General features: G+C 36.9%; 1 protein-coding gene across 4 annotated transcripts in view; it reads right to left on the reverse strand.

Moving 5' to 3' along the window:
• TDRD3 (tudor domain containing 3) overlaps nucleotides 1–15814 on the reverse strand; it is a 98337-nt gene that overhangs the window by 18520 nt on the left and 64003 nt on the right. For all 4 annotated transcript variants that reach the window (XM_027750588.2, XM_039381542.1, XM_039381541.1 and 1 more), the window contains 2 exons: nucleotides 7962–8800; nucleotides 5922–6047 (listed from right to left, as the gene is read on the reverse strand). In XM_027750588.2, coding sequence (XP_027606389.2) covers nucleotides 5922–6047; nucleotides 7962–8800 — 965 coding nt within the window. The remainder of the gene's footprint in view (nucleotides 1–5921; nucleotides 6048–7961; nucleotides 8801–15814) is intronic.

A 15814-nucleotide genomic window follows, 5' to 3' on the forward strand; every position in this document is an offset into this window, starting at 1 on the left:
TTAGAGTAATTAGAATACTGTAAGCAAAGAGTTCATATGAATTCTAGCTTGTTTTGAGAGTAATCAGATAAGACCATAACATTTATAGGTGAAACTACATAACATATATAGGGAACACTATGATCTTTATTTCCTTCATACAGTAATAACAAACAAAACAAAACAAGAAGGCAATTGTAGTGTAAATGGGGTGGGAAAAGGCCTATCGTAAGACTAAGGAAATAGAGGATTGAAAACAGAGTAAGGACTTACTAGGCTTTAGGGAAAAACGTCACACAACGAACACTTAGGCTACAAATTTTCATAATTTATTGAGGAAAAAAATCCTACAAATTAGAGAATAAAATTAAGACTTAGAGTTTAAAGTATTATCTTGACTTTATTTTTTTTTTCCACAGAACAAATTAAGAGATTCAGGAAAGTCCTTCACGTTCCATGCTTTTCCGTTGTTAGCATAATTTTACATATTTTACAAGAAAAAACAAACAGTTCTTATTTCTACAATGGCTTTTCAGTGATTTTTTCTTTATTTGGATTATAATACTTTCATTAAGTGACCCCTGCTACATTGAGGGAACTAGAGGGATACAGTATTGTAGTGTTACATACAAGACACTTAATAAGAACTCTAGAACAGTGGAATCCAAATGTAATTTTATTATTAAAAATATTTATGAACTGCATACTTAAGACATATTTTTCAGGCACTAAGAAAAAAATAAACAGTTTTAGTGTTCTTAAATATATTTATATTGGTATTGTATGCGATTACTGAAAAAAATTCCCCACTAGCTTTTTGGTTTACCTAATGTAAAACTCAGCTTTATCTTCTATACTTCTAGCCACCAGAATAAAGAGCTGCATGTAAGGTGTCAGAGAGACTGAAAACTTACAAGAACTCTGGGCAAACTGGGTAATGGACAGTATACAATCAATTATCAAGGAGTCCTGATCATCTAGTTATACTTTTTTCGTTAAGGTGGTAAGCACAAACCCTGAGAATATGAGGCAGATTCAATCTACAGTCAAGAAAAGACAACAAAACAAATTTAAAAAAAAGACCAAAAAAACCCCCTCGACTAACCAAAAAACCAAACCAAACCAAAACACCACCCAAAACCCATTAAAACAACAAAACTTGTACTAATGCAGTGCGGTTCAGTATTGGAGAGACAGCAGGAACAGAGAGCAGAAAGTTAACTAGTAGAAGATGAAGTGAAAATGAAATTATATTAAACCTACGAACAATGTAAAGAATTTTCATTAATTTGCTATTTTTTAAAATTATAAAGGTTGCAAAAAGCAGATCAGAAGCTTAGGTGCTTAAATAATAGGTCATATCATCAAAATAAGGTCCTTGTGGTACTTTGGCTATTTTTTCAACTGATTAGTTGAGCAACAGTTGGCTTTTCCATTTTTTTCCCTTCTTCCCAGTGGTATATTTTCATCAGTTTTTATTTGTTGGACAAAGAATTAAATTCAACACATGATTACCAAACAGTGTGCTGAAACAAACAGTAAAGACAATCAATTCTAAGAAATTGACTAAATGTACGCCTTTAAGTCAGTTTCCCAAATCTTTTCTCAACGTCAACAAGTCTTTCAAAAAGGAGTCTGAAAAACTGGCAATACCAGGACATCAAGGCTAACATACAATATATTTCTACATTAATAACAAGTCTTCAATACAGACAGCTAAGAAAGACTTAGAATCATAGAATATGCTGAGCTTTAAGAGATCCATCAGGATCATCAAGTCCAATTCCTGGCCCTGCACAGGGCCACACCAAGAATCACACCATGATCCTGAAAGCATTGTCCAAATGCGTCTAGGACTCAGACAGTCTTGGTGCTGCGATCACTTCCCTGGGGAGCCTGCTCCAGTGCTCAACCACTCTCTGAGTGAAAAACGTTTTCCTGATACCTAACCTAAAACGTCCCCTGACACAGCATCATACTGTTTCCTCAAGTCCTGTCAGTGGTCACCACAGAGAAGAAATCAGTGCCTGCCCTTTCCCTTCCCCTCACAAGGAAGTTGTAACTGCAATGAGGTCTTCCCTCAGTCTCCTCTTCTCCAGGCTGAACAGAGCAAGCGACCTCAGCCACTCCTCATACGGCTTCCCCTCAAGGCCCTTCACCACCTTCATTGCCCCCTTTGGACTCTCTCTAATAGCTTAATATCTTTCCTATATTGCAGTGCCCAAAACTGCACACAATATTGCAGGTGAGGCCGCCCCAGTGCAGAGTGGGACAATCACCTCCCTCAACCGGCTGGCGATGCTTTGCCTGATGCCCCCACGACACGGTTGGCCCTCCTGGCTGCCAGGGCACTGCTGACTCATAATTACCTTGCCATTGACCAGGACCCCGAGGTTCCTTTCTGTGGCACTGCTTTCCAGCATCTCATTCTCCAGTCTGTATGTATACCAAGGGCTGCCCCATCCCAGGTGCAGAATCCAGCACTTTCCCTTGTTGAACTTCATATGGCTGGTGACTGCCCAGTCCTCTAATTTGTCGAGGTCTCTTTGCAGGGGCCTTTCTGTTCTTGAGGGATTCAACTGCTCCTCCCAGTTTGGTGTTGTTGGCAAACTTAGTGCTCCTTCTAGTCCTGCATCCAGGTCATTTATGAAGATTTTGAAGAGCACAGGGCCTAAGATGGAGCCCTGTGGAACCCCACTGGTGACAGGTCTCCAGTCTGATGTCACCTCATGCACCATTACCCTCTGTAATTGGCTCAACCCATGAGCCAATTGCTCACCCAGCTCATTATGTTTTATCCAGCTGTGTGCTGAACACTTTGTCCAGAAGGACACTGTGTGAGACAGTATCAAAAGCTTTGCAAAAGCACAAAAAGATTGTATCTACTGGCTTTCCTTGATCACCTAGCTGGGTTACCCTGTCACAGAAGGAAATCAAGTTCGACAAGTAGGACTTCCCTCTCATGAAGCCATGCTGACTGTGACCAATGACTGTGTTGTCCTCTAGGTGTTTTTCAACACCTCACAGAATAATCTCTTCCAAGATTTTACCAGGCACTGAAGTGAGACTGATAGGCCTGTAGTTTCTGGGGTCCTGCTCCTTGAAAATCAGGACACTTGCCAGCTTCCAGTCAGCTGAGACCTCTCCAGGTTCCCAAGACCGCCCAAAAATCATTGAGAGGGTTTGCAATTACATCAGTTAGATCTTTGAGCATTCTGGGATGAATCCCATCAGGCCCCACAGATTTGCAGGGATCCCTCTAGAGCAGCAGATCCCACACATTTTCAGGGTTGACTGGGAGTTGATCATTCTCATAGCCATGGTCCTCCAGCTCAAGGCACTTAGACCCTCTTGGTTCATCATCCATGATGAAAACAGAAACAGAGGCAAATAAAGTGTTAAACACCTCTGCCTTGTCTCTGTCCCTGTTTGTGAGGTGACCATCCTCATCCTGTAACAGGACTATGATATTTCTATACTGCCTATTGCCATTAATATATTTAAAAGAACTCTTTATTGTCTCCCACATTTTGGGCACCTTAAGCTCCAGTTGAGCTTTGGCTGCACAAATTTTCTCCCCAGACCAGCAAGCAGCATCTCTGAATTCTTCCCATGTCACTTGACCTTGCTTCTGCTGGACATATACCTTCCTTTTTCACCTTATTTCCAAGAGAAGATCCCTATTCAACCAAGGTGGCCTTCTGCCTTGTCTGCTTGACTTCTGACATTTGGGAATTGCCTGCTCCTGTGCCCTTAGGAGGTAACGTTTAAAAAGTGACCAGCACTGATGGACCCCAGCACCTGCAAAAACATTTTCCCAGGGGGCTTTACTTAGCTATCTGAAAATTATCTGGAAGGACTGAAATAAAAATCACCATAACGTTTCCAACAATGCAAGTTCATTGGTGACAACATTGATCAATGAAAGAATTACTGAAGTCAGTTTAAAATCTGCTTTGTTCTCTTGTAACAAGGAAATATCATAAAGTTACTTAAATCTTACGTCAAAGAATTAAGTACTAAGCAGCATGAGAACTTCATTTTGCATTTATGCATGCCATCTACATTTATATATTAGTATGAACACTGAGACAAAGGAACTGACCAACAGTGTTCAGCTTAAAAGACAAACCTGAGTATCAGAGCATGACTCCAACGGGTGACAAAGAACTACAAATAAAAGAGGACTAGACTTAGTATCCAAACACAAAGAAGTGAAGAGCAAGGTCCTAATTAACTTTCTTCAGCAAAAATCCTATAGCTGCGAGGACCTTCTAGCAACAAAACAGTAATTCATCAGAAAAAAATCAAAACCATAGAAAAGTTGTTTACTGTGAAGATGTACAATTGTCATTTATTTATCTTGTGTAATTATTTAAAATCTAGTTGTTTGAATGTTTGAATGCAATTCAAAGAACCTTGAGAAGGGTATCTTTCTAAATGGACTGAAAGTCCTTGGAAAATCTTCATTTGTCCCCAGTAACAACAGAGGAAGCCTCAATGACTCGATCAGGATGCAGCACGATGCTAGGATTACACTACTTAGTGGCAGAATGCCCTTTCCATACATGGTCCCACCATTTTGTGTCAGCTTTAACAAACTAACTGTGAAATAAAACAGTCTGGGGGGAACAAAAAAGTGGTCCATTTCATTCAACTCATCCTGTGGCTACATGACTGATGACCCAACATGCGAGGAGAGGGATGAGGAAGAACACGTGGTCAGATATAGGCAGAAAAGGCAGGGAAAATGACCACTGCTTCAGGTTGGCACCTCACTACTAGGATCAACTTAATACTAGTCCAAGTTCTTAGACTGTGAGAGATAACTTTCAGAGGGTTAAAGTAAAATAAAAGCCACTCCTCAAAACTATAATCAAAACCAAAGGCTGATTATTAACCCTGAAAAAGGGTCAAAGTAAGTACAATCATACAGTAAGTAACTAGCACCTTACAGCTCAGCTAGCAGGACAAAAGAAGGGGAAAAAAGGGTAAATTTTAATAGAAACAGCAATGTATCAGCTGGGAAGAACTTCAAAGATCTTTTTAAGTACAAAAAAGCAATCTCAGAGGTCATTAGGGCATCTGAGAGTTACAGACAACAGTACATGTCAAGAGACCACTGGCAGGAAACAGGAGTTGACTGTTCAGCCTCTGCAGCAGTAGTAGCATGGCTATATGACCAAGAGGTAAGAAATTAAAATTAACACAGTCAACTCATCATTAAGGAATCAATACGCAAATATGTTTGGGGTTTTTCGTGCAGCTTTTTATAATAAGAGTAAACAGCAAAGAATTGTGTAATACTAGTATTTTTTTTAAATCAAAATGAATCTCTGTATCCATGACATTGATTAATAAAGCCTTTTGAAATTTCCAATTTCCACAAGGCTAATACATTCTAAACTTTGTAAAACACATTTTGAGGCATAGACATCTACCACGATATTTGGCAAAGAAGAAGAAATCATTGAAACAAGAATAAAATCATGATACAAAATAAAGTGATACAGATGTCTATTTTTTGTCATACATACACACATAGTAAAAAGCTTCAGAACATGTATTTTAAAGACTACTTCCTAACCTTTACAGAACAACATACAATGTATATGAAATAAAACAGAAAACTGGGTTGAATAAAGTAACAACTTTTAAGAGAAAAAAACATGCACAAAACTGTTTGGCTGACAGATCAATTATTCATTTTCAAACAATACAACTGAAATTTATTATACAGGAAGAATACCACATCATCATACACTTCTACGAAGTTTCATATAGACAACTAAAATTTGAGATTTTGTTCATGTATTCGCATAACTATTTCTCTACACATGCAAGTAGCATTCTTTGCATGAGTAGGCATTAATTTCTAAAGAGTTACATACTTTGTACAGACTAGGTAGTTTATATTTTTAATACAATTTGTTATGACATACCCATGTGTCTGCATGAACAGGCCTGATGTTGCTGAGAAGCACCTCTTCATAATTTCCATAATCACTGAATTTAACAACTGCAGTTGTCCCAGAAGAATGGAGAGCTTCAATTTCTGCCCGGTAGAACTTAAAAGAGAAATTTTCAAAGGTCATAAAATATTATCAGAAATACCACAAACAGCCAACAATTACCTTTTCAATTACCTTTTCATATACATATATACGTATGTCTCTGTGTATATATATACTTAGTCTTAGACAGTATTATGTTTTGAATTAAATTTGTACCCGATATTAAACCAGGTATCTTAAACTTCCACAAGGTAGACTGCAAGGGTATGGTAGAATGTATTTAGAACACTCCTTGAGAAAATATGCAGCTTACCAAAGTAGACTGAACATTTAAAAGACTTGTTTTCATTTCTCTGAAAGCAGAACAAATCCATCACTAACACAAATGCTGCTGTGTAGAGAGAAGTGTTACCGTAAGATGTTTACTTAAAATACACATATCAGTAAGTGCTTATCAGCCATATACACTGGATGTACTTACATAATTATCACACAATAAAATATGACAAAAATATTATAAAACTACCCCTTCAAAAAGTACTTTTTCTAAACACGAAACTTGATTTTTTTTACACTTATGCAAATATAGCTTTCTTGAAGATACTCAATCACTTCTATCTTAGTGAACACAAAGAAATCACTGCCCCCTAACATGGTTAAGCTTAGTACTGTATTGTATCATCACATATCAAAATTGCCCTAGATGTGAGCAGCAGCATTTATTATAAATACCAGGAAATTAATTACTGTCCACAACACCCCTTCTAATGTGATGAATACTCTTCAGATAACAGTCTGGGATAACCTCGTATGTATTTATTTTGCAAGTTTTTACTTTCCAGAATTTAAAAAACTCATCTCACAGTAATGCAAGTATGCTTCTCAAAATAGGAAACAATTCAATAATATGCCATTATACTTCACACTAATCCATCCACTCAAGCTACAAATTCCTATTTAAGAGAGTCAACTTACTATATGTTGACACTACCAAAAAACGTGTATGGTTTATCATTTGTTTTAATCATACAAGGAAAGGAGAGAAAAAAGTCATGGGCTGAGCTTAGGTGGACCAACAGAAGGAAAACCACTTATAATAAATAACATAAAAAATAGACAGTAAAAAAAAAAAAGACCAAAAAAAGTGTGAATAGGACCTACTCAAAGAACAACAATATTTAAGGTAGATCCCTTCTCAGATTATCAGAAAGAGTCAAAAACTAAAGAAACTGCCCAAGAAGAATGACAGAGAACTCCTGAACAGATAATGACAAATCAAACAAAAGAGTCTAAAACTCTTTTAGCAAAAGAGAAGAAAGCAAAGTGTCCTGCTGCAAGAGAAATCTTATTAATGGGAAAAATAGCTGAAAAGGAAGTATTTAAACTTTTAAAATATCAGTAAAACAAAACTATCATGCAGCATAAATCATTTGTTCCACAAATTCCTCAGCTAATAGTCTACTAGTGCTAATCAAAATTAAGCCTTTTGCTGTTTCCTTTCTGTAATGATTGAAATTAAAAGAGGGAGTTTTTTTAAACAGCCCCGTTCCTGCAGACTCTGAGCTTCCTTTGAGCTACTAAAGGTTGCATGCTGACTTATTCCAGAAAAAGGCATTACACATCTACCATTCAAGACTATTTTTGTTCCTTAGCAAAGAACATGAGCACCTAGATCCATATTCATCCCTTCAAATATTTGGCACTTAAGTAAAATGCTTCAGTGAGGAGCTTAGTCTTCCTAAACTCCACCTAAATGAGAGAAACAAGGACTTGATTTTAGCATTTAAAAAATACGAATATAAGTGACATATCTCACAAATATAAAAAATAGACCACGGAGCTATCCAAGAAGCACACTGCACACCTACGAACAATGTCTCTGTAGCAGTGTGCTAAATATCTCCTACAAGTGCGTAAGAAAACATTAGTGGTACAATTTGAGGTAATTCTCATTTGGCAAAGGCATACCTTGTTGTCTTCCCAATAAAGAGCAAAACATTCATCCCCTGGTCTCCAACTTTTTCCATACTCCATGTGAATAGATGGTTCTAATATTTTCTCTGGTTTTATGGGACCAGTTCTTCTTTTGGGACCGGTGTTGTAATACAACATTTTATCATCGAAAGATGGGATCGTAGCAGGTCCTGATGATTTGATAGGTCCTACTCGTCTTCCTTTCTGATGATGCTCAGTATCTCCATTTGGTACAGTATTAAAATTATCAGTCCTGCTGGGATTTTGGTAGTCATTATTAACACCAAAATGTTGCTCACTTTTTACCATAAAAGTTTCACTACTTATTGTTCGTGCCTTCCTATCACAAAAATTTTCAGAATTGTGTGTTTGGTTTTCCCTTTTCCCACGTTTCTGGTTATTGTTGTCTGTAGTATCTTGAGTAGCAGAGTTTTCCTTGAATTCTGTGAAAGACACTCCTTTTCCTATTCTGTTTTGCATATTGTTATCTCTTTTTTTGAAAGTAATATCACTCTGGTGAGTGGCTATGGGATAACTCAAATCCCTTGGCCTATCATTTCTAGGAAAATGTCTGTCACTTTTATTTTTTTCATCTGTCCAATGTTCTAAAGAGCTGTGCCTTTCGGGACCTCTGTTTCTTGGTAACCCACTACTTTCCAAAGCCTGTCTTGAATTCTGAAAATCCCTTTGGAAACGAGGGGGTTTCTCGTTCCTCAGTTGTCTCGTGTCATTGCGCGAAATGTGTCTTGAATGATTCTCTTTGATGCCATTCTGTTCTGTGTTCATAACTTTGTGCTGTACTTGATGTGGTGGCTGAAATTGCAATTTTGGTTCTAGAAAGAAAAAAATTATTTCATTGTTAATGTATTTCACATGAACATATTTTAGATATAGTGTTTCAGACTCTGATAAAGCAACAGTATCCTGTAGAAATGTATGCGGTATTTGTGACACAGAAAATTTAGCAGACACATTTGAACTGTAATTCCCAGTCACTGGAAAATATACACTACTGTGGGCTGCACTTAGAACCAAACCATCTACTAGAATGAGAAAAGCCAGGCATTTCCAGGACTTTACTCATTCCTCTCTAAAAACATCAACAACTCACTTGAATAAGAGCCACTTAAGACAGAAAAGCAGAATTCCAAAAGGGAGAAAGGAAGAGAGAAGAAAACGAGGAGAAAAAAAAGGAATACTTCTAATCTGAATTGAAACTTTCTGTAAAAATAAGTTGCTAACAGCTATTCAGTATAAAAGATAAAGGCAAGAAATAGAAGTGGTAAAATGAACAAAGTTGCCAAAATGGAGATAACAGGAGTAGCAACAAAGTCCAGAATTCTGGAGACTGATCAATGAGCTGTAACAGGAACTGCTCAAGGATTACCTTCAAGAGCTTCAACCAGAACTCCAACTGATGAGAATGCCTGCTGGAGAGGAAGGTAACTATGGGTATCTGTGAAACTTTTCATGGAAATATGGTGGGTTTTAGGCAGCCTTGGAATTTTTAATAGGTTCTTTAGGTGAAAAGCTGAAGGAACAGAGAGATGAAACCGAGAGAAATATGTGCGAGAAAATAAGAAATGAGAATAAACAGGAGAGCTGCAAGTAAGTAGGCTCCTGGTCAATACATTCCTGCAAGTGATCACTGTAACCTGTCTCTTCTCCTTATTAAATTCTAAGTTCTCTATTGTGTGTGTGAGTGTTAGACACCAGACCAGTTATTATTGGGTCAGAACCAACTTGTGGGGAGTGTTTGTGTGTGTGTGTGTGTGTGTGTGTGTGTGTGTGTGTGTGTGGAGAGGGAGGGATGGGTCAAACCTCACAGAGCTGGGGTGACATTGTATCCCTCATGGCAGACCCCAGGAGCCCACATGGGGAAGCCCCGGAGTAGCTGTTAGCCACAAACTGCCTGGGAAGACTATAATACATCACACCTCCTACAGCTCCTAAGCCAGGCTCAAATTGGCAGGGACAGTGAGGACACTGCCCCTCATCCTGGTCTGGAACCCCAGACTGGCTGGTGGGTCACAGAACCCCCCTGGAGGGGTTGGCCATAGGGACCAGAGCAGATAAAACCATGGGCATGTGTTTGCCTAGTGTCATGGCCCTGACACTTGGACTTGTGAGAGCTGGTCTTCTACAAGGCTTTGGTGGTAGCTATATAGTCTGTCTCCTTCTCCTTCTCTCTTCTTACTCCCTCTGCTTCTAATTCTTTGCTCCTTTCTTGATGCTTGGGGGTGGTTTGGAGCTGGAGGGGTTGGATCTTGATTGAAGTGTTGTGGAATTGGTTGGATTTTGACTTGGGTGTTGTAGATTAATAGTATATGTTGAACCAGTATTGTGGAACATTTTCATCTAGCTTGTGTGGTGTCCTTTTGAACTTTGGCCAAGTCCCCTTATTTACTCTCCTAAATTAATGAAGAAATTCCTTGGGAACAAGCTCATGGCCTATTCTCTTAATGCTATCTCAAAGTATTAAAGAACCATATATCTATATATTTAACTAAAACTCATAGCCAATCCCATGAGCTGGCAGCTCCTGGGGCTGGAGTTTTACAGTGAGGGGACGTCTTTTTAAACATACTGGCAAATTTGAGACAGAGTAAGCTGGCAACTGGGACAAGGAGGACCTGGCAGCTGAATACTGGAGACCATGGGTCTTGAAGGTCATCTACCAGAGAGACCACAGGTCTGGGCTCAAAGTGGTCAGACCTACGTAAGTACACTCGTGTAACGCTTCTACAAACTTCAGGTTGTACTACCCAACAAGCTGGACAAGAGGCATCTGAGATGCCAGAGGTTAAGGGTCTCAGGACCAGGAGAGACCCAAGTGAATACAGGCATGATGGCAGCTGGGTATGAGATCTGCCAGCACACTTTAAACGTGATAGCAAAGGAAAACAAACCCAATAGAGTGATTTCTATGAGCAATTTTGTGTCATGTGGGCGACTGCAAAGGTGTTGTTCCCTTGTCTGTGTCTATCCATGGCATCTGGCCATGGATATACTGTTTGCATGAGCCCAGGGGGCATGGCGAGACCGTGCACTCAGGCTCTCATACAATACTGTGGGAAGGGAAAACTAAGAACTTCAGTTCACGTGTTACCACTGGAAACAATGAATGCTGATACCTGACAGCAAATGTATCACTTTTCGTAATTAGATGCTACATGGTAAGAGATAAAATGAAACAGAGATTTCACCTGTTTTGTTTGTTTGTTTGTTTCATAGAAAATACTTCCAAACATCATGTTATTATTAATAGGTCATAGAATTTTTATCAATTTTATTTACTAAATCAGGTAGTAAGAATCTAGTTCTATTTTTACATATACCTGATGTAGCATAACTTTTAGAAGTCAGAAATCTTTGACTATAAGGATATAGTGTTTTTATTTTTTAAAGTGACATGAGCATACATAAGGTTTAGCATGAACATGATCTTGGTAAAAATACATCTTACTGCATAATTTATTACTTTGAAACCCATAATGTTTTTAATGCATTAATATGTAAATATATACTACTCAGAAAGAATCAAGAGTTTCATAAATATGCATTTTCTTTTTAAAAATGAAAATATGACTAAATCTCGTATAATTTAAAATTTTACTTTTTGTAAGACTAAAACTTTTAAATTTAAAAGTACCTCTTTATTTCTTCTTTACAAACAGCTCATGAAAATAATGGGTTTTTTTAGTTTGTATTTGTAACTTTTCAGTAAGTATCTTCATTACACTTTTCCACTTCTGTATAATACATACCCATCTTCTAGACTTCCTGTGGCCTTGAAAGATTTAACTTCCTAATTAATGAATATTCTTTGCTCATGATATTCTTAATTTATACCTCTTCTCCTCTGGTAGTAAAATGCTTGGGCTTCCACTCTTCCTATTCCCAATCTAAGCTCTTACATCTATTCCTAATGTTAATTACACATGAAGTGACTGAACTGTTTGATGATCCCTGAGTGTTTACTCCCTTGTATACACCATTAAAGAAAAATGTGTATAAAACTCTAACATACTTCATTAAAAACCATCTTATTTAATATTTTTTATCATGAAATTCATTTAAAAAGTCACTGTTCCAACAGAAAAAAAGCAAAAATGGGTTTATGACTAGATGGGGCGTGGTAATATTTTGCTAGGTGGCAGGATTTTAGGTTTGACTTAGACTCTAAACGTTTCCTTTTGAGGACTGCCCTTTCCCCTTCGTCTAAAGGAATAAACGTTTCCTGAACTGAGATGGGTAGTCACCCAGGTAGCATCTAGTACATACAAGGACTCTATACAACTGCAACACAAAAGCATGCAGAGCAGTTATACTTCAGTTAAAGCCTTGAGGAAAAAACAAAACATGGACATATTCTTCAATAACTGGAAAAAGTGTACTGAAATTTCTATTCAATTTTATAGCATATAATAAGTAATTTTAGCTATTGTCTACCCAACATAATGTGATCATAATACTAAAGTAACAGGCTGATTTGAAAGTGTCTTGAATCCGTCAGTTACAGATTTCTTTTAGATAGCAGTGAAAAGTTAAAATAATACTATATGTTAGACAGCAAGTAAAGTGACTAGAGAATTTCAAAACAGTGAACACGAGCATCTTTTTTCTAGGTGTCTTTACTGCGACACACACAGGGTGCTCACAAAACATCTGACATTTTTCTACTCTAACTTTAAGGTATGTGAAATCCAATAAACTTACATTTTCTATGGAGGTGCAGTTATTGTGCTAAAAGCTTCCCCAGGGACTAGTCATACACGACAGCCTTGACCGAGCAGGACATGTTAATCCACTGTTTAATGTTCAAGCACAAACCACTCACAAATGGAAACTGCCAACTAACAGTAAATGTTACTTCGTCAACAGTATTTAAGAAAAAAAGCCTAGAGATGAGAGCAGTACTGATTCTTCATGTATTGGTGCTGATCACCAAAAAACTGAAGGGATTCTGAAGTTTCTTTAAGAGAAAAAGTTAAGCAACAAGGGATGCTATTCACAGATTGTCTATTTCAAGCGCTATTCCTTCCTTCTACTTCTTGCCCCAACTCCAACAAATCATTAGAATGTTCCCAGAAAAGTAATGCTTCCTACAGAGCAATAACAAGCAATTAATAATTTGCCATTTAACAAGAAGATTTGGTAAGCTCCTTTCAGACAGCAAGATGTGTTAACCCAGTCATCATCACTGTACCCAGAGGTTTGGGAACAAGTTCTGGGAAAAAATACATTTCAAAATTAAAGACAAGGCTTTTGTCATCTGCTGTGAAGCTTTAAGATGATGATTAGCATTTGTCAGTTTGAAACTCTCACTCAGTTATTTTACTCATTTTAGCTTTTGTATGTGATGACGCAAGAAGACCGTACAGAACCAATCACATTCCCTTGATTACAAGAAACCAGCAGGATCTGCTGCACTTGGAAATCTCAGTCAACACAGTTTATAAAGCACTGCTCCATGAACAATGGAATTTAAAGAGTACGGTTTCCTGTGGCTCTCTCCTGTGGATTTCATCATGTTTAATAATGTGGTTAAATTCAAAGACTGTGGCCCTTCCTGCACTGGTGGCAATGACTTGGGTTTCTCCTTTCAAACTGAATAATATTTTTATGTAACTGCATAGAAGTGTATCTTGGAGACAGCTATCTCCAGGGCATGTTCTATCTCACAGTGGACAAAAGATTAAATAATTAGAAGAAAATTAATGATGCATTTGCACACATTTCATGCCATGGAATGAAATTCCCATTACTCAATAGCTTTGTCAAGTTAGATAAATATCAACATAAGTCTTTCTAAAATGTAGTAACATTGAGGAACTGGAACCTGAGGTCATGTTTCTGTTGAAACAAAATAAATACAAGTTGAGGAGGAGGGTGAAAATGAAGAAGTGGCCAAAAAATTCTAAAGCATTCTGCTGTTGCATTTACTACAAACTTTAACTTACAAAATTAAAGGACTGGAACAAAAACCAATAATTTTTTTATTATTCTTTAAAATGTATGAAATTTACCATATTTTTTTCTTTTTTTATTTAAAGAAAAAATAAAAATACAAGCCTCCTAACATATGTCACAATGCTAACATATTACTACAATAAATATAAGTGATTTTCTTGATATTCACAATTAACACCACTGAAGTTTCATTTTAAAAGTAAAGTTGAATAACAAACATGACTATGGTTCAATCTGGATCTCTTGTCAATAGGGCACACCATATTTGTTGAAAACATGGCTACTAAATGGTAAATTCCAAAGGTAAATTTCCTCTAATTCCAAAAAGTCAGACTCTTTTTTTTTTCCAAGTGCCCTCCGTCCCAGATATTCAAATAAATTGTGGCACCACAAAATGAAATAAATATATTTTAATTATATTGTATTGCATTACTGATTTGTTTTAAACCTTTAACTTCTTTGGGAATATATAAAGCACACTGTGCGTTATTCCTTAATACTACAGTCAGATCTCTTGGCACTGTTTTGTTCTCTCTGATAAACCTTGTGTTTACTTATTTAAGTTGGCAAAGATGGATGAATTGTTCCTCATAACAAAAGAAAAATATAAGAAGGAGATTAATGGAAAAATCTTTTGTGCTCAGTGGCAGAAATAATCCAAGTGCAAGCAAGGGCAGCTAGTCGACAGCAATTTTGTCTATTATTTGTGTTATCTCTTGCAGTCAGGAGGATTCTCTTGCCAACCAAAACTTAAACTACTTAATTTCAACACAAACATTTTCATAGGTGCCACCAACCACTCCCACTTAATAAATAAATAAACATGCAGTATAAACCTATGGATATGTTTGGTTTAATTCTTTGCATTTCACTTAAACAATGTATGTTTACTGTACGCTATGTTTTACATTGAAAGAACTAGCAGATCATGGAGTCAGGTATTTAATACTTCCAACAGCTGTAATTACTTCAAACAATATTTCATTAACTGGCAAAAAGGAGATAAAACATAAACAACCATTGCAAGACACCACTTAGGGGGCAAAGAACTAACAAGTTTCTTTCTTATAACTAATTTGTACTTCTTTTTTAAAAAAAAAGAAAAATGAACACCAAACAACAAGAAATTTAATGTGCTATTTTATCTCTAAAAAGGAATAGAAGTACATCCTAAAAAATACAAAGGTATTTCAATTCATAAATGTTTTTCTACTTAGTCTAAATCCAAGGATGAAAAGGTATGAAATCAAAGATAAAAAATTCAACAACTGTTCTGCAGTTCCTGTTCACAAACTGTTCCTGTTATTGCAAACCTAGAAGTGAATTAAGAAATTCTTCACAGTACTGAGGTTTCAGGTGCAATTAGAAACAGTATAGAAGAAAAATAGGGAGGGATGCATAGAGAAAAGCAAATCAATCCTCTGTGTACTTGAAAAGATTTTACTTTTCAGACATTTTCTGTCCCCAGATCACATAAGCAGATTTTGAAGAAAATGCAGCATAGCACAGAATTAAAAAATATTTATCTCAGTTTAGGAAAACTGCCTTCTGTTTTTTGGCTTCTGTATAGATTCGCAGTCATTTAGAAGACATTACAATCTGTCTGAAGTGTACAGAAGTTTCATGCTTGCAATAATGATAAATACAGTCATCCCAGGTAATCATATGCTCCTGGTCACAAGCATTCATGTAACAGCAGAGACATTCTCATTTATTTAAAACCACTATTGCTATACCAAGGCCATCTCCGAATACCTAAAAAACAATATGGTATTTTAGAGACCATACAGGACAGCGAGATGCCAGAAATACTGCAAAATACAGAAGATGTAGAACTATCTTCTTTTATATGCAGCATAGTACAGCCTTTAGTG

Source organism: Pipra filicauda, unplaced genomic scaffold, assembly GCF_003945595.2.
Source record: "Pipra filicauda isolate LSUMZ 115617 unplaced genomic scaffold, ASM394559v2 scaffold22_size4397567_pilon, whole genome shotgun sequence".
In the NCBI taxonomy this organism is placed as follows: Eukaryota; Metazoa; Chordata; class Aves; order Passeriformes; family Pipridae; genus Pipra; species Pipra filicauda.